Source organism: Oryctolagus cuniculus, chromosome 7 (assembly GCF_051225735.1).
Source record: "Oryctolagus cuniculus isolate XC-2025 breed Fujian yellow rabbit chromosome 7, ASM5122573v1, whole genome shotgun sequence".
NCBI classification, from domain to species: Eukaryota; Metazoa; Chordata; class Mammalia; order Lagomorpha; family Leporidae; genus Oryctolagus; species Oryctolagus cuniculus.
Genome location: NC_142873.1, coordinates 149,948,389 through 149,971,660, shown reverse-complemented (window position 1 = coordinate 149,971,660; position 23,272 = coordinate 149,948,389). Strand labels below are relative to the sequence as shown.

The following is a 23,272-nucleotide window of genomic DNA, read 5'->3' as shown; positions in this document are numbered from 1 at the left end:
ACCTGCCCTGGGAGGCCACCAGGGAGCCTGGTGCTGCCCCTGCCACCTCCCCTGGTGCCCACCTGCCCACCGGCCCGCGTACCCGGCAACTCACCCTTGAAGTCACCAGGCAACTCACCCTTGAAGTCGCCGGGCTGGTCAAAGCGCAGGTGGATCTGGTGGCGGAAGCGGCGGCTGCTCTGGCACACGTTGGTGACCCCGAAGCAGAAGCAGGGCAGGCAGGAGGCGCTGGGCTCCAGGTAGAAATGCCCGTCGGGGCAGGGGCCTGCTGGTCAGCAGGGAGGGCGGTTACGGCTGGCCACCGGCAGGAGGCCCAGCCCTGCACCCAGGGCCCATCCAGCCCCCGGCCCCCAGCCCGTACCTCGCTGCGGGATGAGCTCCAGGACGCCGTCAGGGATGCCGAACACCATGCCCCGGGCGTTCATGGCCTCACAGGTGTAAGCACCCTGGTCTGACTCCTTCACATCGCGAATGATCAGGGTGCCACGGCCGCCCTCGCTGGTCATTGTCACCCTGGTGGGCCCCGAGACGGTGAGGAGGTGGGGTCCTGGCCGCTGCCCCGCCCCCTTTCCCACCCACCACCTGGGGCCCGTCGCACCTGGGGTGAGAGGGGATGTGGCCCCAGTTGAGCCTCCAGTTGATGATGGGGGTGGGGACCCCAATGGCCACACAAGTGAAGGTCACTGTCTGGCCCCGCGAAGCCTGGATCGACTCCTGGGGAGGGGTCACCACCTGCGGGGGCACTGGGGAGACCAGGGCTGGGGTGAAGGGTCTGAGGGGCCAAGGGAGGGGTTGGGGGGAAAGCTCCTAGGAGCCAGGCAGGTGAAGGGTGGGGGCTGTGGACAGAAGCACCTGGCACCCAGCGCAGGGACAGGGCCCGCATCTCCCCCTTCCCACTCCCCTGGTGCCCTGCTCACTGCAGCCAAACTCGTCGCTGCGGTCGGGACAGTCGCTCTCCTCATCACAGTGGAAGCTGGCTGGGATGCAAGTACTGGTGGACACGCAGCGGAACTGGGTGGGGCCACACACCTCCTCGGGACGCTTGGCAGCTAGGGGACAGAGCCACGCGGTGTGGGCACCGGGGGCACCCCTGCAGGGAGGCCCAGCCCATTCCTGAGCCCAGCAGTCCACCCAGCGTCCCAGGTCCCTCTCATCCTGCCCACAGTGCCACCCCAGCACTCACGCCCCGCCCCCTGCCTCCCCTGAAACAGTTCTGCCTGGCATAGTACCGTCCCAGCTGCAGTGTCCCTTAGTCCCAGAGTCACGAGTGTCACCTCATGTGTGCACATGGGCCCCATGGAAGGTTTGGCCACAGGGCGGGCGGTACCTCCGGACACCAGGGACCCTGCACTGGGGATCCTGTTCTTTCTGCAGGACTGGCACGTGAGGGGCCTGCCCCATTCAGCTCCTCCTGTGGGGCTCAACGCTTGACGCCCCACTCATGGGCCCAAGGGTGGCACCGTACCCCAGGCAGCCACATCTCTACTGGTCAGAGGCCCGGAGCCCATCTGGCTCTGCGGCTGGGCCCCTGCTAGGCAGCTCCAGCAGATGGGATGAGCATTCTTCTTGGACAGACAGCTCGAGAGAGACCACACATGGAGAAGACACACGGAAGAGCAGGGAGCTTGCCACGCAGAGGGACAGCCCAGGGGAGCCACAGGGCCTCTGTCCCAACACCTGGAGAAACCCGAGGCATCGCGCTTGCTAGTCTGGGCCCTGCTAATGAGGCCCCGGCCTGCCCTGGCCTCTTCTCCAGCAGAGGCCTCTGTGCGACCAAAGCCCTCGATTACTTTCCCTCTCCCAAGGGGCTGGCATCGTCAAGCAAGCTCAGAGCCCCAAGAAGGGCGTCACCAGTGGCCTGCCTCTCTCCAGTGCTTGCTGTGGGGCAGGGAGGGTGGAGGCAAGGAGAAGGCAGACCAGCCCCCAACAGCCATGTCCACAGGGAAATGGTTTGAACATCCCCAGGGTTGGACCGACGAGCCGGGGCTTCGCCTCCCAGGACAGGACGCGGGATGCTACAGGTGGCCTCTGACTCTCCAGCCTCCTTCACCGAGGTGACTGTTATGGCGCCCAAAGTATGGACTGGATGGCTGGGGGAAATGGATGTTGGGCAATCGATGCGTGGATGGTTAGGTAGATGCAGGGGAGGGTGGGAAAGGGGAGGGATGGACATTAGGTGGGTAGAGGAAGAGGCGGGTAGACAGGTAACGGATGGATGGATGATTGGGCGAGTGAAAGGGGAGGGATGGATAGACAGGTAGTGAAACGCATGGAGAGATGGATGGGAGGGAGAACGTGGAGCAGAAGTGTGGATAGCGGCATGAAAGCTGGGTAGACGGGCAATGGATGCACGGGTGGGTGGGTGGGTGGACAGGTGGATGCACGGGTGGGTGGGTGGATGGACAGGTGGGTGCATGGGTGGGTGGGTGGATGGACAGGTGGGTGCATGGGTGGGTGGGTAGATATTGGATGGATATATGTGTGGGTGGGTGGGCGAGGGGACAGATGGTGGGAGAGAAGGATGCTGCGATGATGGGTGGCTGGCTGGGTGACTGAATGGGTGACTGGTCTGACAGACGGATGAAGAAGTGAGCACATGGAGAACAATCACTCAGAGCCAGTGTCATGGTTCCACGCTGTGGTTTGAATGTGTCCTCCGAAGGCCAAGGTTGGACACTCAAGGCAACAGGTTGAGAGGTGGGGCCCTAAGAGGGGAGTAGGTCCTCAGGGCTCTGCCCGGGAATGGGCTGATGTGGTTGCTGGGGAAGGGGGCTTGTGGACAAAGGATGAATCTGATTCCCTTCTTGCTCCCTCGCGAACTCTCTGCCGTGGCAGAAGCAAGGGGGCTGTCTCCAGGTGTGGCCTCGAGACCGTGAGCCGAGTGAACGTCTGCTGTGTGCAAGTCTCCCGGGGACAGGTGCTCCCTGAGAGCAGCACACAGTGGACAGAGCCTTGGCCTTGCCCCTGCCTCCTTCTGGCATTGCAAGCCACCTTCGTCATTCACCTGAGCCCACACAAACACACAGATGAACAGTAACAGACAGAGAAACGCAATGAGACACGGGCCACAGCAGTACAGCCACGCTCAGCCTACAGCCATGCTGCTCCCTCCAAAGGCCAGCTCGGAGTGAGAGTCTGGTCAGAGACAGACCTCGATGCTGGTCTCCGGGCCTTCCCTGCTCAGCCGGAGAGGGGCCGATGCACCTGCCTGAGAAGGGGGTGGGGTGGGGCACCGGCCGGACCCGCAGACACTCACGGCAGTTGGCCTCGTCGGTGCGGTCCTCACAGTCAAAGTCGCCATCGCAGCGCCACAGCTTGAGGGCACAGTGCCCGTTTCCGCAGGGGAACTCATTGGGCTCACAGGGCGGTGTGGGGCCTGGTGGATGGGGCAGGGTCAGCGGCAGCCCTGCCCTGGCCAGTGCCTGATCACCCGCACCCCCCGCCAGCCCCGGCTGGCGCTCACCGCAGTCCAGCTCGTCGCTGCCATCCGTGCAGTCTTCCTGCCCGTCACAGACGTAGTCTTTGGGGATGCAGTGCCCGCTGTGGCATGCAGCCTCCTGGGGCCCACAGGGCTCAGGCCTGCCTAGACTGGGGAACAGAGGCTGGGGAATGGCCATGTCTGGTGGCCGCTGTGTGGCGACCTCTGGCTGGGGCGGGAAAGACGGTGTCTCCAAAAAGGGCTTCGTGGTGCTGAGCGCTGGGATCGGCTCCTCTGTGGACGGAGCACAGGGGGCCCTTAGCAGGAGGGGTGGCTCCTCAGTCCTTGTCCCAAGTCCACAGGTCCTCCCTGCACCCCCAAGAGAACGCCCTGCAGCCCTGACTGTGATGTCACCACGCTCTGCCTGCTTCCCCTGACCCCTCCACCTGCGCCCCAGCCTCATGGCCCAGGACTGACTCTGAGCCCTGCGTGAGGAACCCCAGCCCCACCCTGGTGTCCACAGGCCATGTGTGCCCCTGGACAGCCCCTCACCGCAGTTGAGCTCATCCGACATGTCCCTGCAGTCGGGCCGCCGGTCACAGCGATACTCCAGGGCCACACACTCGTTGTGGCTGTGGCAGGCAAACTCGGCCTCGGTGCAGACCCTCGGGATCTGGGGCACTGCGGAGGTGAGAGGAGTCAGAGGGGGCAGGCGGGTGGGGACAGCACAGGCAGTGCACGGCGGCGAGGGGGCCACTGTGGCAGACACGGCGAGCACTTGGTGGGCACATCCACAGCACGCACAGGATGTGAGACACACGGCGGTGGCCTTGGCAGTCCTTACAGGGTGCACACACAGCAGACATGCCACACGTATGCAGCCACCACACCACACACATGCAAGCCACAGCCTGGCCCAGTGAGGAGGGAGGAGGGAGCGAGAGGGCAGCCTGCGGGCCGTGCCCAGCCATCTGGCCTTGTCCTTCTGTCCCTCCGTCCCTGAACTTCTCAATGTCCCCAGCCGGGCCCAGGCTGGGCTTACACTCTCACCTGACGTCACTGTGACCCCCACGGCGGCCGGAGGGGGCGGGGGGGTCTGTGCTGGAAAGGAAGATGTGGTCAGCAGCCGACCCACCTGGGTCAGGCCCATGCCGCCATCCCCAGGCAGGAAGACTCATTGCAAAGTGGGAGTAGACTTGGGCTTGGGGACGTCCGAAGAGCAAGCCTGAGTGTTGGGTGCGGTCACTGAGGTCTTAGGTGCAGAACAAGGCGGGTGTTTTCTAACTGGGCTGAATCGTGGCAAAACTGAGCTTTGTTCGGAGGCAGGGATGGTGACTTGTGGGAGCCTTCCCAGGGAGAGGAGAGTGAGATGGAGACAGGGCGGAGAGCCACAGCCCGTAAGGGATGCGCTGCGACTGTGTGGCCCAGAGAGGAAGCAACTACGGAGCAGGAGGAGAGACCGGGCCCGCTCAGCGTACAGAGGCCAGGCGTTTGCGTCTCACAGCTCTGTGCCCTTGGGCACGTTTCTGACGCTCTCTGAGCCTGTTTCTCGTCTCATCTCGAGTCCCGGCAAGACTGGCCCCGCCAGGGTCTGGCTGAGATTCTGGCTTTCCCGTTGTGGGCCTCTGTGGATCGGGATAAGCCACGGCTCTGCTCTGGTGCCCTCCTCTCTGAGATGGGAGGGGGAGAGCTCGCTTCCTCGGAATTGTGGAGACGTAAGGGCCTCCGCAGAGTGCCTGGCGCAGTGGGTGCTCAGCACACCACAGCTGAGTACCACTAAGCGCACAGAGTTCTGGACTTGAAAGCTCTGGGTGTGTGCGGACGGGAGGTATCACTAGTGTCCACGGGCAGAGAGCGGGCGTTGGACCCAACAGGGGCGAGGTAGGGTGGGCAGTCTGGGCTCTGCACAGAGACCCACAGGGCCACCCTGAGAGGTAGGGAGCGCCCGGTCCCCAGTGGTGGGAAAGCCCACGCAGGGAGAGCAGGGTGGAGACCCTGCAAATCTCAGAGGTCGGAGGTGGTGGCCCCAGGCCCCAGGTCAGGCTCACCGGTGCCCAGGCGTCGGAACTGGAACCCCTGGGGGGACGTGACGTAGGAGGCGATGGCACCACCGGAGACGACCCTGTGCAGCACGTCCTGAATCTGGGCGCCATCCGCATTGCCTTCTGAGCCCACGTCCAGCTCCACAAAGACCCAGCCGTCCAGCTCCCTGCCGACGGGGATGGGCGCGGGGAGGCTGAGGACCACGCCTGAGGCAGGTCCTGTTCACAGAGCTGGGCAACGAGGGGCCCAGTTCTCCCCGCCCCAGTTCCCCAATTTCTACCAATGGCCACTCGCCCCCGCAGGCCCCGCCTGCCTGCCCTCGGTGCCCAGGGGGACCCTTCTCACTTGATGAACACCACGCTGACCACCTGGTCTCCAGGAATCTTCGCGTACTCCATCTCCAGCTGGGGAGGAACACAGCAGCCATCAGCCCTCCGACGTCTTCCCGCCACCTCCAGCCCTGCCCGGCCACACTGAGGGTGCTCCCCACCCTCACCTTGTCCACCACGGCATCCGACACCTCCCGGAACTCCCTGGAGCCTGCATCCTCCAGCCGAGGGCTGTACTCGATGGAGTGCGTGAAATTCACCAGGGCCCGGAAGTACACTGTGCAAAAAGGCCAGTCACCATGAGGGGCTCAGCCTGGCCTGCGGGGGCCTCAGGCAGCTGGACCAATGGGTGGACAAAGCGGAGGATGGGCCGCCATGTGCCCACGGCTGCGCCCAGTCCTGCCTAGAGGAACTCAGGCCACAGTGGCCCTGGAAGCCCTGTCCAGAGGTCCAAGTTGAAGCCCCAGTTTGAGTGACAGGGACAAGTAATGATGCAGAAGAGGAAACTGGCATTTCAGGAGGCTGGACAAGGAGGGGAGGCTTCCAGAGGGGGCTGCCAGGCACAGGGATTACCCCAGGCTTCCCTGGCCAGTGTCTTCTCATCTCCGCACTCTGCCCAGCCACCATCTCCTCCAAGAAGACGGCCTGGACTGGGCTACTGGCTTCTCCTCTGGGCACCCACAGCACTCCCCAGGAGGGCACCTCTCGCGCCGCCTTGCACAGATCCTGCTGGTTACGTGGGGGTCACTCGGGTCCCAGCAGCACTCGAGGGTTAGCGTGGGCCCCGGCCTCCCCTCTCCGAGTTTCTGTTTCCTGGCTTCTGCCACACTGGGCTGCCACGGGAGCAGGTGACACTGCACACCCACGCACCTCTCTCTGCTCAGACGCAGCCCTGCCACTCTCCTCCCTCCACCACCACGCGGCGGCCTGGATGAATGCTTGGCCCACGTTCACTCCTGTATCCCCGTGCCTGCAGAGTGCCTGGCACCCAGTAAGTGAAGGCTGAACAAACCTGATGTGCGCATACAACTACTGTTTCTTAAGCACCTACTATACACAAACATGATTTCAAAGTGTTTATGAGCTCCTCCATGGATTTCACTGTTGTTTTTCATGATTTATCTTACTTGAAAGGCAGAGTGACAGAGAGGGAGGGACAGAGGTCTTCTAATCCAAGGGTTCACTTCCCAAGTGGCCACAGTGGTCAAGGCAGGGCCAGGGAGAAGCCAGGACCAGGACCTCCACCCGGGTCTCCCAAGTGCACCAGCGACAGGGCTCCAAGGACCTGGGCCATCTTTTGCTGCCTTCTCGAGAGCATAAGCAGGGAACTGGACAGGAGTGGAGCAGCTGGGACTCAAACCGGTGCTGCAGTGTGGGTGCCGGCACAGCGGGCAGCAGCTTAACCCACCCGTCACATGCTGACTCCTCACGTGTGTTATCAACACTAATTAAATCAAGTAGCCGATGAGTTACAGGTGGAAGTACTTCAAGTCTGTGCAAAATGGAATTACACTCGATCTTAGCCAAAAGACTGAGAAGTGATGGGAAATGGAATTAAAAGAGAGGCATTTTGTGGTGCGAAAGACTCTTGAAATCCATGCATACAAGCAGTCTTCAAAAAGCTAATAGAAAATGAATGCTGGGGCCAGCGCTGTGGCACAGCGGGTTAACGCCCTGGCCTGAAGCGCCGGCATCCCACATGGGCACCGGTTCGAGAACCGATACTCCAATTCCAATCCAGCTCCCTGCTGTGGCCTGGGAAAGCAGTAGAAGATGGCCCAAGTCCTTGGGCCCCTGCACCCACGGGGGAGACCCAGAAGAAGCTCCTGGCTCCTGGCTTCGGATCTGTGCAGCTCCGGCCATTTTGCCCATTTGGAGAGTGAACCAGTGGATGGAAGACCTCTCTCTTTGTTTCTCCCCCTCTTCTCTCTGTAACTCTGCCTTTCAACTAAATTAGTAACTCTTAAAAAATGAATATTATGAAAAAACTACACATGGATTTCAAAGTTTTTTTTGCACCAAAATACTTATCTTTTAATCCTATTTTTTCCACAAGCTGTTTGAAGTCCCCTTGCATGAGTACACACACACACACACACACACACAGCTCTCAGTTGTTTCTTAAGCACCTGTTATATACAGGATTTTTTTTTAATGCCATAAAGTTCACAATGTGGGTGAGGGGCCGGTGCTGTGGCGGAGTGGAACATATGGTGGGCATCCCATATGGGCGCCACAGTGGTTCGTTCTGGGCTGCTCCACTTCTCATCCAGCTCCCTGCTAATGGCCGAGAAAAAGCAGCAGAAGATGGCCCAAGTCTTGCTACCCATATGTGAGACCTGGTTGCAGCTCCTGACTCCTGGCTTCAGCCTGGCCTAGCCCTGGCTGCTGCAGCCCTCTGGGGAGTGAACCAGTGGATGGAAGACCTCTCTCTCTGTTTCTCCCTCTCTCTCTATAACTCTGCCTTTCAAATAAGGTAATTAATTAAAAAAAAATACGTGCACAGTGTTGAGAGCACAGCCTGGCACAGGGCAGGAGCAGCATATGATGAGCTGTCGTCCTAGGAGAGGCACCAGAGCTTAGTGGTTAAAAGTGCAGCCTTGGGGCCGGCGCTGTGGCGTAGTGGGTAAAGCCCCCGCCTGCAGTGCCGGCAGCCCATATGGGTGCCAGTTCGAGTCCCGGCTGCTCCACTTCCGATCCAGCTCTCTGCTGTGGCCTGGGAAAGCAGTAGAAGATGGCCCAAGTGCTTGGGCTCCTGCATCTGCGCGGGAGATCTCAGGGAGGCTCCCGGCTCCTGACTTTGGATCAGCACAGCACCGGCCACTGTGGCCATCTGGAGAGTGAACCAGCAGATGGAAGACCTCTCTCTCTCTCTCTCTCTCTCTGCCTCTGCCTCTCTGTAACTCTGCATTTCAAATAAATAAATAAATAAATCTTTAAAAGAAAAAGCAAAAGCGCAGCCTCTGGGAGTGGGTGTTTGGCACAGCGGTTAAGACGCCTGCGCTCCACACGTGAGTGCCAGGGTTCAAGTCCCGGCTGTTGCCCTGACTCAGCTTCCTGCTGATGCACAACCTGGGAACAGCAGGTGACAGCTCAAGGGCTTGCTTGGGTCCTTGCCACCCACATGGGAGACACCCAGATTGAGTTCTGGACTCCTGGGCACTTGGGGAGTGAACCCGTGGATGGGATTAGGGGGAAAAAAACCCCAAAACCCAACCTCTGCAGCCAAGCTGCGTTCACAGCCCTGTGACCTTGAGCAGGCACTGAACTTCCTTGAGCCCCATTTCCGCATCTGTAAAATGAGGCTGCTGCAGCGGGGGCTGTGGCGCAGCGGGTGAAGCAGCCACGGTGCTCTCAGCGTGCCAGTCCAAGCCCTGGACATGCTGCCTTTTTTTTTAAGATTTATTTATTTATTTGAAAGTCAGAGTTGCACAGAGAGAGGGGAGGAAGGGAGGGAGGGAAGGAGGGAGGGAAGGAGGGAGGGAGGGAGGGAGGGAGGAGAGAGAGGGGAAGAGAGAGAGAGAGAGAGAGAGAGAGAGAGAGAGATCTTCTATCTGCTGGTTAACTCCCTAATTGGCTGCAACAGCTGGAGATGAGCCATTCCGAAGCCAGGAGCCAGGAGCTTCCTCTGGGTCTCCCACGTGGGTACAGGGGCCCAAGGACTTGGGCCATCTTCTACTGCTTTCCCAGGCCATAGCAGAGAGCTGGATCGGAAGTGGAGCAGCCAGGATATGAACTGGCGCCCGGCGCCCATATGGGATGCCGACACTGCAGGCGGCGGCTTTACCTGCTACACCACAGTGCCAGCTCCCAAGCTGCTTCTGATCCAACACCCTGAAAATGTGTACCCCGGAAGGCAGCAAAGGGTGGCCCAAGTACTGTGTCCCTGCACCCAGGTGGGAGACCAGGATGAAGTTCCTGGCTCCTGGTTTTGGTTTTGGGGAGTGTATCAGCAGATGGAAGACCTCTCTCTGTGTCTCTCCCTCTCTGCAGTTCTGCCTTTCAAATATAAATAAATCTTTGTATAAAAAAGTAACGCGAATAGTCATGCCCACCCCAAGGCTGCTGTGAGGATTAAACACGCCTACAGACGGCAAGAGCTTGCAATGGTGCCTGGGGCGCGGCAGGAGTTTCCGGTCTGCTGTCGTTACAATCACTGCTCTTTATGACAAACTGGAGAATGCACCTGGCTTTATTTCCTCCCGTCTGAGAAGGGCATTCACTCTTCTAACAAACCTATATCGAGGTCCTGTGATATGTCAGGTATGCCCACGGGGCAGGGGATTCAGCCATGAACTCCGCGAACCGACACTTGCATCCCCACGGAGACCACAATCCAGGGACAGGAAACAGGAAAGAAAGCGCATCAGCAAGGCATACACAGACTGAGGCAAAAAGACTGGGGGGTGGGGGGCGGTGCTGCGGCGTAGCGGGTAAAGTCGCCACCTGCAGTGCCGGCATCCCATATGGGCGCTGCTTTGAGTCCTGGCTGCTCCACTTCCGATCCAGCTCTCTGCTATGGCCTGGGAAAGCAGTAGAAGATGGCCCAAGTGCTTGGGCCCTTGCACCCATGTGGGAGACCCAGAAAGAAGCTCCTGGCTTCGGATGGGTGCAGCTCCGGCCGTTGGGGCCAAATGGGGAGTGAACCAGCGGATGGAAGGCCTCTCTCTGCCTCTCATTCTCTCTCTCTCTTTCTCTCCTTCTCTGTATATCTTTGACTTTCAAGTAAATAAATAACTCTTTAAAAATAAAAAAAGACATGGGGGCTGGGGACAGGGCCTGCTATGCCTAGGGGGAGTCTACCATTTTCTGCTGGGGGGCCAAGGAGGGCTTCTCTTCCGAGATGTCTGAAGGATGAGAACGAGCCACAGGAAGTGTCTGGGAGAACATTCCAGGTAGTGGTTATGGGAAGTGCAAAGGCCCCGAGGCAGGCATGGGCTCAGCGAAAGCAGAGACGGCCAGCGCTAGGGCAGAGAGTAGCACTGGCTGGGCTGACCACCGGAGTTGTTCTCCTTTGACTTTTCTCTCTGTCTATCAGGTCTACAGGGGCACACGCCCTGGGGCCAGGACCCTGGCCCCCTCTGTGGGCCCTGGGGGAGAGGCTGGGACTCCCCCACAGAGAGAGGGTGCTTGCAAGAGCAGCGCTGTTTGCTCTAACCCACGGGGACCAGGCCGGGCTGGGCGCTTGGGTGCTGGGCGGGATCCACTCTGTGGGCAAGGGTGTGGGGGCCATGAGCTTGGCCACAGAGGCCCCTTGTGAGCCGGCACAGAGGCCCATTGAGAGCACCCCCACCCCGGCCTCTGGCCTCAGCCCACGGCCCAGTTCGGGCGAGGAGGCCGGGCCTCTGCTTAGGAATGTGTCCACTCCGGGGGAGGGGGCTGGAGGGCCATAAAGCCCTTTTTTAGTAGGCCTGGACCCTACCCCTCCCTGCTCCCTGACCAGGGCCATAGCAGACAAGTCCCTCCCACCTCCCGCCCCAACCTCGAGCTGCTCCCGGCGGGTGGGTGGAAGGTGAGGCCAGGCTGCGTGAGGCCCTCTGGCACTGGCCAGTGCTGCCCCTCCTAATGCTCCCTGGCCCCTATCTGAAGAGCCCCTGTGGGCCAAAGGCTAGGAGGGAGGCCCCGGAGCTGTCTTGTACCTCAGGAGTGGTGGTGGGGCACATACCTGACCACCCCGGCCCCCCAGCAGGCTCCCCGCCATGTCCATTGCTACTCAAGAACCACCCCCCCAATATACACACATATCCTCTGGGCCCTGAAATCCAGTCCTGGCCCCCCAGGGTCCCTTGGGAGGCCTAGACCCAGGAGGCTCTGAGACAGGTATGAGCCACCTCCGGACCCCAGGGCCTTGTTCCCGAGGCACTGCTGCACCCCTCCCCGCCCTGCCAGCACCCGAGAACAGCAGGGCCGCAGGCCACTGCGCGCACATCCTCCAGCCCACATGGGGCCCGCTGAGTCCCGGGCAGGGGAAGGGACTGGACCCAGACTCTGCTGGGCGGAGCCCTGAGTGTGCAGTGTGGTTCACGGTGAAGTGCAGGTTGGGGGAAGGATGGAGAGTGAGGAGGAGGCAGGGAGGCCCGGCCCGGCCTGGGTCCCTCACTGAGGGAGGCCAGCATCAGGCTCAGGACCATCACAGCAGCCATGCGAGGGTGGCCCTGGGGTGACCCTGAGCCTGCAGAGTGGAGACTGAGGGAAGGTCGCAGTGACAGAGACAGCAAAGGAGACGGAGGGGACCAGAGAGAGAGAGAGAGAGAGAGAGAGAGAGAAATGACAGTGTGTGTGTGTGTGTGTGTGTGTGTGTGTGTGTGTGAGGGTGGGAGGCAGAGAGAAAAGGCAAGACAGAGGCAGAGCCAAGGACAGAGGGGGACAGTGTGGCAGGGATGGCAGCCACCGAGGGAGGAGGAGGACGGAGGGGAGCAGAGGGCAGAAGCACAGAGCAGAGGCAGGTGCAGGGTAGCAAATGGGCAGCCCAGGCAGGGCAGGAAGAAGGAGTTGGGCACAGGTGCCAGAGCAGGACAGACCAAGTGCGACAGACAGAGGCAGACACTGGGGCACAGGAGGTGGGAAGGGGTCCTGGGGTGGGAGAGGAGAGCCAGGGCCAGTCAGGGAGGGGTGGTAACGCACAGGCAGGGCTGGGACAGAAGCCTGAGGGAAGAGGAGAGGGGAAAGGCCACCTCCGGGGCCAGATCCCAGGGTCTGGGGTGAGGCCTAGGCAAGGGCAAGGCTGCACACGAGGGCCTGGGAACCGGGGAGACGCACCTGCTGCTTTCCAGGAAGCACAGCCTGGCTGCTGGGCCTGCCCCACAGGGCTGCTGGCAGTGCCAGGGTTTGGGCCCAGGAGGTCTAAGGTCCCAGCTCTTCCCACAGATCAGTCCCAAGAGTAGAGAAGGCACCGGCCCTGATCTTGGGTCTTTTTAGCTGCCGTCCCCTCTGCCCCAACTCCGGCCTCCCCTGCCCTCCCAGCTACTTCTTGGCGAAGGCAGGTGGGTAGGCAAGGACCACATTGAATGGGCAGCCCCACAGGAGGGGCTATAGCTGTTTCCACATGGATGGAGTGGAGCAGACCAGGGCCTCCGCAGGCAGATCTGGCTTGGCAAGCAGCAGCTCCCTAGGCTGCCTCAGTGTAGACCATTCTGGGATGTGGCGTGTAGAACTGAGCCCCAGCCAGCTCCCAGGCCTGCCATGGCCCTGCAGAGACTGGAGGTCACAGTCAGGACCAGGCTGTCCCAGGGCCAGCACCCTGCCTGCACTGGCCTGTTAGGATGCCACCCTCAGGCAGGTGGATGCCCCGATATGTCCACTGAAGGGAGATGAGCTCTGGAGAGGCACAGGCCATACTGTGGAGCTGCCCGGGAGCTGGTCTGAGCCCAGCCCCTGTTCCATGCTTGGCCCTGATCCCCCAGTGTCCCGGACACTGACTCACAAAGGGGGCAGTGGGGACAATAGAGCTGCCAGGCCTTGAACTTGGTAGTTCCTTCCCTACCCAGACTCCTGGGGTGGGAGGCTGGTAGAGGCCTGACTCCCTTCCTTCCCCACGCTGGAACCTGCCCTAAGGCAGGGTTCCTTCCCAAGTCCACAGTGAGGCTTGTGTGGCCCCCGGCCAGCACCCTTGGCCTGCCTGATCGTTCCGCTCCACAGGGACCTTTGGCTCTGACCCCGCTCCGGGGGCTCCCCAGCTCTGCAGCAGCCCCCTCCCCCCCAGGCAAGGCTCTGGGGAGATCAACACAGCTGAGCAACTGGGGAGGCACGGAGTTTGCTTAGGAAGCTGGGTGGCTGGCCCCATCAGACCCGACTTATCCTGCCCACCGTCCTGAGCCCTTCCCACCCGTGCAGGCACCTGCTGACCGTCCCACACACCTGTCATTCAGCAGGTAAGAGAGCAGCCCCACTTCTCCTCGCAGCACACCCCCAGGGCTGGCTCAAGGAGCCCCCAAGACCCTCGGCCCGGGAGAGGGGGGCCTCTATGGTTGGGAGGGGCAGGATGGGGACCTGCGGTATGCCCTCAGCAACTTACCCATCTGGAAGTCCCCACTGCCCAGGTCCCCGCTGCCCAGGCCATCTGCAAGCAGAAAGGAGACGTATTCAGTTAACAACACAGATGTGTGAACACCTGGCACAGAGAGGGGAGGGGGCATGAAAACAGAGCGGCCCCCCTCCTCCCATCCCGGGCCTGGAGCCTTCCTCGGAGACTGTGTGGACAGAGGACCCACTGCAGGGGCGGGGATCAGGTCAGGCTGGTCTCCAGACGAGGACGAGCAGGGGGAGTCGCCCTGGCCCCTTCGCAATCAGGCCTGATTGTCCCAGGTCGCATGGGTTAAGTGGAGGCAGCCAAGTTTGGGACAACACAAGCCCATCTCTTGAGACCCACCTGGGCTGAACTTTAGGGGCCTGCGGAAAGGCGTGTGGGAGGGACCCCGACTCCCAGCCACGGACCCAGAGCCAGGCTCACCTCCAGAGGCATCATCAGCCAGCAGGTCCTCGTCATCAGACAGGTAGGAATAGCTCCAGCCGGCTCGGCCCTCTGTGACGGTCTCTGTGTCCTCGGGCAGAGACAAGCCCTCATATGCCCTCAGCCCGTGGGCCACCTGCGGAAGACGGCACTGCTCAGTCACATGCCAGAGCACCTGCCAGGCCCCAGGGCCCCACCCTGGTCTTCCCCAGGAGTTGGCAGGGCCAGGCTAGGGGATGACTCAGTTTCCATAGCTCCCATTAGCCCCGGAAGCCTTAGCGCCCGCATCTGTAGGTCTCGAATTGATCTTCACATAAAGCAGACAATGAAACTAAAACCACCCCAGACCTGAGTGGTGGGGTTGGGGGACACAGGCAGGCAAAGGTGGCCTTGGCCAGCCAAGATGGGGGCCACGGGAGGTGGAAGGCGGCCAGGGCATGCGTGGAGGGGTGAGTGGCTCCAGGCCACACAGCCACTTCTTCCTGCCCCTGTCAGGCCTGCCAATCTCCAGGTACAGGGAATGCATCCCCCTAGGCTGGAGACCAAGCTCTGGTCCTTGCTGCCTGCGGACAGCTGGGGGTGCAGCACCCAGCAGCAGGCGTGCTGCCAACACCCGTGACCTCAGGCTCGTGCTGAGCCCACCACAGCTCTACCTGGAGCTTCCTGTCCTGCGGAGGGGCTGCTGGGGCCGAGCCCATGAGCGGAGCAGCAGTGCCTTGCTCAGGTGTGTGTGTGGACCATGAATGCCCCTTTCCTCTTAGACAAGATCGCAACGTTTTCAAAGAAGTTGTACCAGGTAACGCGGCAGAAAACAAACCCAGGGCACCAGAGGGGGCCCAGAGCCCGCAAGCCAAGTGTGCAGATTTACCATGGCCCCAGAACCTGGCCAGAGGGCCTCAGGCAGGGCCCCATCTGGGCAGCCCAGCCTACACGGAAGGAAACAGTCTTCACTTGGGAGAAACCGAATCCTCCAGCCAGACCAGATGACGAGGTCCAAGCAGGAGCAAGGCCCAAGGATGAGGAAAACAGAGGAGACGGCCAGCGCGCCCCCACCTCCCCAGTCCCACAACTGCACACGGTCCACGTCCCTCACGCCGCGGTCCCTGGGCTCGAAGGCCCGGCCTCGCGTTGTTTCCTGGGCTCACTCCAGTGCATCCTCCCAGGACCAGCTCCTCTGCTCCTCAGGGGCAGACAGGGACACGCGTCTGATACGCACGGTGGCGCGAGGAATGTCAGGCGACAGGAGCCAGACGCCAAGGCTCCCTGCAGGGGGAGTTCACTTACGGAAAACTCCAGGGGAAAAGCCTCGGCCACAGAGACAGAAAAATCAGGAGCTGCCTGGAGGTGACCAGGCAGGGGCACAAGGGACATCCGTCTCCTTATTATTGAACTGTATGCTTCAAACCCATTCCCTAAGGCAGGGGTGTGGCACAGGGACTGCCACGAACCCCATACTGGAGTTCATCTCAGGTTCATTCCCAACTCCAGCTTCCTATTAATGCACATCCTAGGAGGCAGTGGTGATGGCTCAGTAGTTGGGTCCAGAGGCTGGCGTTGTGGTATAGCAGGTAAAGCCACTGCCTGGGACTCTGGCATCCCATCTGGGTGCCAGTTCGTGTTCTGGCTGTTCCACTTCCCATCCAGCTCCCTGCTAATGGCCTGGGAAACCAGTAGAAGATGGTCCAAGTGTTTGGAGGAAGCTGCTGGCTCCTGGATTCAGCTTGGCCCGGTGCTGGCTATTGCGGCCATCTGGGGAGTGAACCAGCGGGTAGAGGATCTCTCTTGGGACCAGCGCTATGGTGTAGTGGAGAAAGCCGCCAAATGTAGTGCCAGCATCCCATATGGGCACCGGTTTAAGTCCCGGCTGCTCTACTTCCGATCCAGCTCTCTGCCATGGCCTAGGAAAGCAGTAGAAGGTAGCCCAAGTCCTTGAGCCCCTGCACCTGTGTAGGAGACCTGGAAGAAGCTCCTGGCTCCTGGCTCCTGGCTTTGGATTGGCCCAGCTCCAGCCATTGCTACCATTTAGGGAGTGAACCAGATGGAGACCTCTCTCTCTGCCTCTCTGTAACTCTGCCTTTCAAATGAAAATAAATCTTAAAAAAAAAAAAAAAAGATCCCTCTCTTTGTCTCTCCCTCTTCCTGTGTAACTCTTTTAAGATAAATATTTTAAAAATATTTTTTAATTTAAAAAGATTTTTTTATTTAATTTGACAGAGTTACACAGAGAGAGGGAGAGACAGAGAGAGGGGTCTTCCATCCACTGGTTCACTCCCCAAATGCCCGCAAAGGCAGAAGCTGCACCGATCTGAAGCCAGGAGCCAGGAGCCAGGAGCCAGGAGCTTCTTCCAGGTCTCCCATGCGGGTGCAGTGGCCCAAGGACTTGGGCCATCTTCTTCTGCTTTCCCAGGCCACAGCAGAGAGCTGGATTGGAACTGGAACAGCTGGGTCTCGAACTGGCGCCCATATGGGATGCCAGTGCCATGGGCCAGGGCTTTAACCCACTGTGCCACAGCACTGGCCCCAATATATGAATCTTAAAATAGTAGAGGTGTCCCTGCTACTTGCATGGGAGACCTGGATTGAGTTCTAGTCTCCCGGCTTTGACCTGCCCTGCCCCGAGCTGTTGCAAGCATGTGGGGAGTGAGCCAGCAGATGGACGTTCTCTGTCTATCTCTGTCTTTTTAAATAAATTAGAAATAAACGTGCTAAATGGGTTCTTTTCATGGTGTGTAATTACCTCCACGGGGATGACTAACAGGAAAATCTCTCCTGGGCGACTTTGTCCTGAGTCTCACCCTTCACAGTCACCCTGTCTCCTGCCCCAGGCAGGGTTCCGGCCCTTCCAGGCTCCCGGGCTCATGCTGCAGCTGTAGAGATGCACCTTGGAGGCAGGGACGGTGAGCAACTCACCCCGCCCTTCCCAGCACTTTGTGTTCAACACATAAATGAATGAAGGAAGGAAGGAAGGAACGAAGCCGTCCCTGGTGGTGAGCGCCAGCCGCCTTCTGAAGAGACGACGTGGTTTGCAGGCACTGCCCATGCCCAGGCAGCCCGTCGTCTCCTTACGCTGTGAGCTCCCTGGCGGCACGGATGAGACACCATTTGTTTATCTTTGAGTCTGCAAAGCTGCAGGGCCTTGAGTGACAGTGCACTGCCCGCGTCTCAGTCCCTGCCATGGCCGCAGGCTCCTTCCCCCCTGTTCTATGGGCGATGCCGCCTCCTCTTCCTCTCCACTCCCCACGCTCTCTCTGCACAAGTGCCCGCTCTGTCCTAGTGACGACCCACACACTGCTGGGCCACCTCCATGGGATCTGTTTCCAGAAGGCTTGAATCCTCCTGGAGCTGCTGGGAAATGCAGGTTCCCGGGCCCCTTTTCAGAGCCACTGTCGGTCACTGAATAAGACCCATAAGACTGGGGCTGGCGCTGTGGCATATTGGATTAAGTTGCCGCCTGCAGTGCCGGCGTCCCATTTGGGTGCCAGCTTGTGTCCCAGCTGCTCCACTTCCGATCCAGCTCCCTGCTGATGCACCCGGGAAAGCAGCAGAAGATGGCCCAAGTCCTTGGGTCCCTGCACCCACATGGGAGACCCAGAAGAATCTCCTGGCTCCTGGCTTTGGCCTGGCCCAGCCCTAACCGTTGTAGCCATTTGGGGAGTGAACCAGCAGATGGAAGATTTCTCTTTCTCTCTATCTCTCCCTCTCTTTCTCTGTAACTCTGCCCTTCAAGTACACAAATGAATCTTTAAAAACAAAAACACAAGGCAGGGGTTGAGCTTCACTCCCTGGCAAGAGGCGGGGGGCAGTGTTCCTACTGGCTGATGCGGGGCTCTGATGGGCCCAAGGGGAGTAGGAAGCTAGGGCTGGCAGGGGGCCTTGACTCTGGGCTGGGGAGGTTTTAGAGGACAGGCCTGGGTCCTCCCCACCTTTGTCACTGCCATACCCTGCCCCCTCTCCAGGCAACCAAGGCTGCAGAGGGCGTGCATAGGTCACAGAGATTCCTGGCACCCCCAGACCTCGCTGTCTGGAAAGGAAAAGCCTGGTGGTGAGCAAGGGCTAGAGCTTTTCCCAGGGAGGGAAGGGGGGGTGCAATGTGTCAGACAGGAAATAGCAAAGTGAGATTCAACATGGAAAAAATGCCAGGAACACACATCTGCAGTGAGAGGGGAACGAGAGTCCACAGCACGGGGTCTGGAGAGAAGTTCCCTGAACCCGGGGGTCCCCGGGGAGGCCACCTGCCCTTGCTGCCAGCCCCCTCCCCAGGGTCTGATCAGGGCCCAGGAGCCAGGGACAACTCGGCAAGAGCAGAGACTTCATTTGTAAAACGATGAAGATCAAACGCTCGAGCAGCTGCATTTCTCATCTGGGAGGAGAGACGGACTCAGACAGGAAGGAGGTCCCGGAGAGAGACTTGACCACAGAAGGGAACTGGGATCCAGACCTGCGAAGCCCAGGTTGGGAGCACTTGCTGTGCACCAGGCGCTCTGAAACCGGGAGTCAGGTGCTCAGCCGTCCTACTGTGCAGAGCTGGAGCTAACGTGTGAGGCCGGATCTGAACCCCAGACCCGGCTGCAGTGCCCAGGCTCTCACCACGGCACTCTGCGGCCTCCGTAACCAAGGCTACGGAAGGAGCTGGAAGCACCTTAGCCACAGTGACCATTTCCCCAGCATCAGTGTCACCCTGACAAGGACCCTGTGAGGATACCTGACTGGGGGGAGGGGGCAGGTGTGGACGGCTCCATTCACAGAGGCCCTGGGACAAGCAACTTGGCCAGCTCACAGGTAAGCGGCTGCCACCCCACCAGAGCCCTCTGCTCACCAGGAGAGGGGCCAGGGCTGGGCTGGACCGCCAGACTGGCCACGAGGCCTGAGCAAAGGGCAGTAGCAGAAAGCTCCAGGCTGGCCAGTGCCCATGACTGACCAGCTCCCAGGCAGGCAGTGGGCCAAGCCCAGGCAGTGTGGGCCTCAGGTCCTGAGCACGGGCCATCAGTGGCCGACGGTTGGGGGCAGAAATAGAACCCAGGCTTCCTGCCCTCCAGCCTGTCTCCGGCTACAAGGGAGCCCGGCTTCCTCCCAAAGGAACCCAGTGCTTCAGGCGGGCGTCCGAGCCGGATGGCGGGGCTGGGGAGGAGGGGTCACAGGGAGACCTGGGCCAGACAGGAGGGGGCTGAGCAGAGAGGGGGATTTTCCAGACCCGGCAGGTTCCTGGTGGGTGGTGGTGGGGGTGTGTGTGACTCATGCAGGCCAAGGCCAGAGGTCTGTTCTAACTTGCTGGAAACAATTGCTGGGGCCGGGATACAGGCAGGATGCCCCCCCACCCCCACCCCAGGCGATAGGCCCTCCCTGAACACAGCCAGGGGCCAGAAGGGAACCAGACGGGACTTCTGGGAGGCACCCACTCCCTGAGGCTGGAGCCTCCACGCCCTCCTGGTGAGAGCAAGAGTGCACGCGGAGCTCTGGGCCCAGGTCCTGCAGAGGGCCAGGGGACGAGGGACAGGGTCTGGCCTGGGCGAGGACGCAGCGGGCGTCAGGCTGGCTAGGAAAGGCCGCAGTGCGGGGAGAAAGCGGGCTGTTAGGGAGGGGCAGGGTGGCACAGACACGGGGGGGGGCAGGTTTTGGCTTTCTGAGGGGTTCTAAAGTGAGGACCGCAGGCCTTGTAGAGGTCACGCGTGGAGGTGAGAGCTCCCAGGCTCAGGGCAAAGGTGCAGGAAGGCAGCAAGACGCCAAGGTGACAGGAGTGGACTCGGGGTAGGGCTCTCTCCACGCCTGCCTCTGGGCCACCCACTGTACAGTCCCGGCAGCGCTGGCCACACAGGGACCCTGGCCCTCACCTGCAGTAAAGCAGACCCAAGAGCCCCGAGCTGTTCCCAGCCTGGAACGGGCGCGCGGCTGTGAGCGGCTGTCAGCCGGCACCTGGGGAGGCGGTACCTGTGTGTGACCACAGGCGCCCCTCTAGGGATGTCCCATCGCAGCCGGCACAGGCTGCAGGTCACCTTTCTCAGACTCGAGACCCTCTCAGTCCCACCTGCCCCTAACGGTTTCGGGGACCGGGAGTTCCATCTCGCGGGTGAGGCAGCTGGGGCTCTGAGAGGGTCATCTGTGTGAGGGGGACCAAGCAGGCAGGGCAGGGGGGAGGGGTGCTCACACACAGCCAGCGCAGGGCAGAGGGAGGGTGGGGTGGGCAGGGGGTGGGGGGGAATGCATGGGGGTGTGAGGTGTGGGCTCGGGTTTGGGGTGGAGGGAGGGCCCTCCATTCCAAGGCTTAGTGATCTGTCTGCTCTGAGGCCCATTCAGGTTCTGATGGGGGTGGGAGCGGGGGAGGGGGCTTCCCCAGAGACATTCTTCACATGCTTTGAGCATGGCCCAGGCCTGAGGCTGTGCCCCCTACCGCCCCCACAGCTGGGCAGGAAGGTCCAAGCACCGCAGGGTCCCCAGGGTGGCTGCAGCTGCCCAGGGCACGGCTCCAGGCATCTGAGGCTGGAGTGAGCTCACTGCATGAAAATCCAGAGACAGCGTGGGGGCGGGGGCCCAGCGAGCCCTGGCCTGCCCACCTGCCCCCTCCCCCACCATCTGCCAAGTACGCTCTGCCTCAGTGCCCCTCTCCCTGGCCTCGGCAGCGGAACTGCAGGGAGACAAGCTCCCCACCCCGACTCTGCCGGATACAGGTGACCCCAAACAGGGGCCCCTCCTACTCCACTACGATCCGATCCGAGCCCCAATCTCACGGTCAAGGTGCCGTGCCCCACCCCCGCCTCCCCTAGGCCTCCCGGTGCCCGGTGAGGGCAGCAGCAGGGGACAGCACGGGTGGTGGAGGGGGAGGAATCTGTCGGGGCAGCATTTTGCTGTGCACACTGCCAGGGGCTGCTGAGCCCGACACAAAGGCCGAAAGGCCTTTAATCCCCTGGCTGTCTGAGAGGGGCGCCGGGCCGGAAAGGAGGTGGCTGCACCTCCTCTGGCTGCCTGTGCTGCCCGTGCCGCTCGGGAGGCCTGCCAGCGGCTCACACCTGGGCCCCCAGGCGGCAAGACCTTTGCCAGCCAGCCTGCTAAAAATACCGAGCCCCAGAATAAGGAGCCGGGCCCAGGCTCAAGTGCCACTGTGTGCCACTTGCTGATCAGGTCTCTACGGGGCTTTCTTTTGTCACTCAACCCTCAACATCCCCACCAGCTAGGTGGCGGTGGCATCCCTGGCTCCCAGATAAGGAGAGCGGGCTCAGAGAGGTGACATCACCTGCCCAAGGTCACACAGCTGAGGCAACGGGATCGAGTTTGCAACCAGGCTCTGCTGGGCTCTCACTCTTCTGCTCTCCGGCCCCTGCTCTGGCCTCTGACCCCTGCCTTCTGCAAGCTCATACCAAGGCCTGGGGTCTGGAAGGGCTGCCTTCCCGCCAGGGCCCTCAGTGCCGAGGAACCGGAAGCTGGGGTCTGGCCATGCCAGCCCTAGCTTGCTCTGAACTCTGGGGCCTGGGACAGGCCCCCTGCTCCCTTCCATTTTAAGAAATTCCAGGGGCGGGTGCTGTGGTGTAGCGGATGAAGCTGCCACCTGCAGTGCTGGCATCCCACATGGACACCAGTTCGAGTCCCCGCTGTTCTGCTTCCGATCCACATCTCTGCTAATACACCTGGGAAAGCAGTAGAAGAGGCCCAAGTGCATGGGCCCCTGCACCCGTGAGGGAGACCCGGAAGAAGCTCGTGGCTCCTGGCTTCGACTTGGCCCAGCTCCAGCTGTTGTCGCCATCGTGGGGGTAAACTGGCAGATGGAAGACCTCTCTTTCTCTCTCTCTGCTTCTCTGAAACTCTGCCTTTCAAATAAATAAATTTTTTTAAAAGAAACTCCAGCAGGCAGCGCCATTTGTTCTGGGCAAGACCAAAAACCCCAGCAAGGCAGTGACTCTCCTCTGCTTTCACATCGGTGGCTCACGGCAGACAGCACCTAGTAGGTCCGCAGGACGCATCTGCTGCCTGACAGGCTGCATGCGCACACTTGCCCCACAGCCCTGGGGTAGCAGCTGCCCATGCAACAGAAGAAAGCAACGTGCAGCAAGCAAGCTAAGGCTGGCCCCCGTGCCCATGGCTGGGAAGCAGCGGAATCTGTTCCGCCCCATGGATCCCGCCGGTGCCAGAGCAGGGTCCCTGAGTCGCGAGTCATGTGACCCAGTCCCTTCTCATCCCAAGGATCGAAGTGAGACCCCTGCCCTTGCCTAACAGTCCCTCCAGGCAAGTGGAGGTCACCTCCGGGAAGCCCGGCGGGTGCTGTCCGGCGATATCTGGCCGTGCCCAGGCAGCCCTGGTGTGGTGTGCGGTGAGCGGGGGCAGATGGGCACCGGAACTAGTCTGCTGCTGCTGGCCAGCAGGAGCCCTCAATTCTGGCCAGACGCCGCACCGTCACATACTGCCACTCCAGGCCACCTCATCGCCGGCCTCCCCTCATCCGTGGAGAAGGTGCACAGACCCCTGGACCACGCAACTCCACAGTGGGAGGCGGCCAGGGGCTGGGGGCATCCGGAGGAGGGAGGGTCCCCTCACTCAGCCTGCTGGGTTGGCCAGGCAACGCCTTCCAAAGGAGGTGACAGCTCTGCCAGGCCTGAAACGGGACTGACTGCCTCAGTGAGGTGGAGCAGGGGAGAGGGGACAGCGTGCAGGCACAGGGACATCCCTGGGGTCTACACGGGACGGTGCAGGCACGCTGGAGGGCCAGAAGCATGTAGGGGGCGACAGCAGCAAAGCAGCAGCCCACATGGGCTCCTCTACTGGGAAGCACCGTGCCCCGAGCTGTGCTCTGGGTGCAGAAGCCACGCCTCCCTGCCCCGCCGGGTACCCCAAGAACGGGCCTCTCCTGGCAGCTGAATGAGCTCCCTCCCAGCTTCCAGGGAGCAAGTAGGAAGCCCCCAGGAAATGCCCCCACCCTCTGTGAGCCAGGTGTGGCCCGAGTGGAGGGCCTGGCCCAAGCAGGCGCAGCTTCCGGGCTGGGCTGCCCAGCAAGAAGGTCCCCGGAGCTTGGCTACTCTCTGCTGGGCACTGCGGGGTTCACATGCCCAC

The 23,272-nt window shown here is 61.1% G+C and overlaps 1 protein-coding gene across 10 annotated transcripts in view; it reads right to left on the bottom strand.

The window, feature by feature from the left end:
- Positions 1-23,272, bottom strand: part of HSPG2 (heparan sulfate proteoglycan 2) — a 101,759-nt gene that overhangs the window by 51,159 nt on the left and 27,328 nt on the right. For 8 of the 10 annotated variants that reach the window (XM_051856722.3, XM_089299215.1, XM_070079129.2 and 5 more), the window contains exons 2-13: positions 14,240-14,375; positions 13,805-13,849; positions 5,958-6,067; positions 5,807-5,865; positions 5,467-5,627; positions 3,971-4,099; positions 3,464-3,712; positions 3,257-3,376; positions 918-1,049; positions 599-743; positions 362-513; positions 119-265 (exon numbers count right to left, since the gene is read on the bottom strand). In XM_051856722.3, coding sequence (XP_051712682.1) covers positions 119-265; positions 362-513; positions 599-743; positions 918-1,049; positions 3,257-3,376; positions 3,464-3,712; positions 3,971-4,099; positions 5,467-5,627; positions 5,807-5,865; positions 5,958-6,067; positions 13,805-13,849; positions 14,240-14,375 — 1,585 coding nt within the window. Of the gene's footprint in view, positions 1-118; positions 266-361; positions 514-598; positions 744-917; positions 1,050-3,256; positions 3,377-3,463; positions 3,713-3,970; positions 4,100-4,468; positions 4,520-5,466; positions 5,628-5,806; positions 5,866-5,957; positions 6,068-13,804; positions 13,850-14,239; positions 14,376-23,272 lie in introns of all 10 variants that reach the window. The other 2 variants (XM_089299212.1, XM_089299213.1) reach the window with 1 other exon arrangement.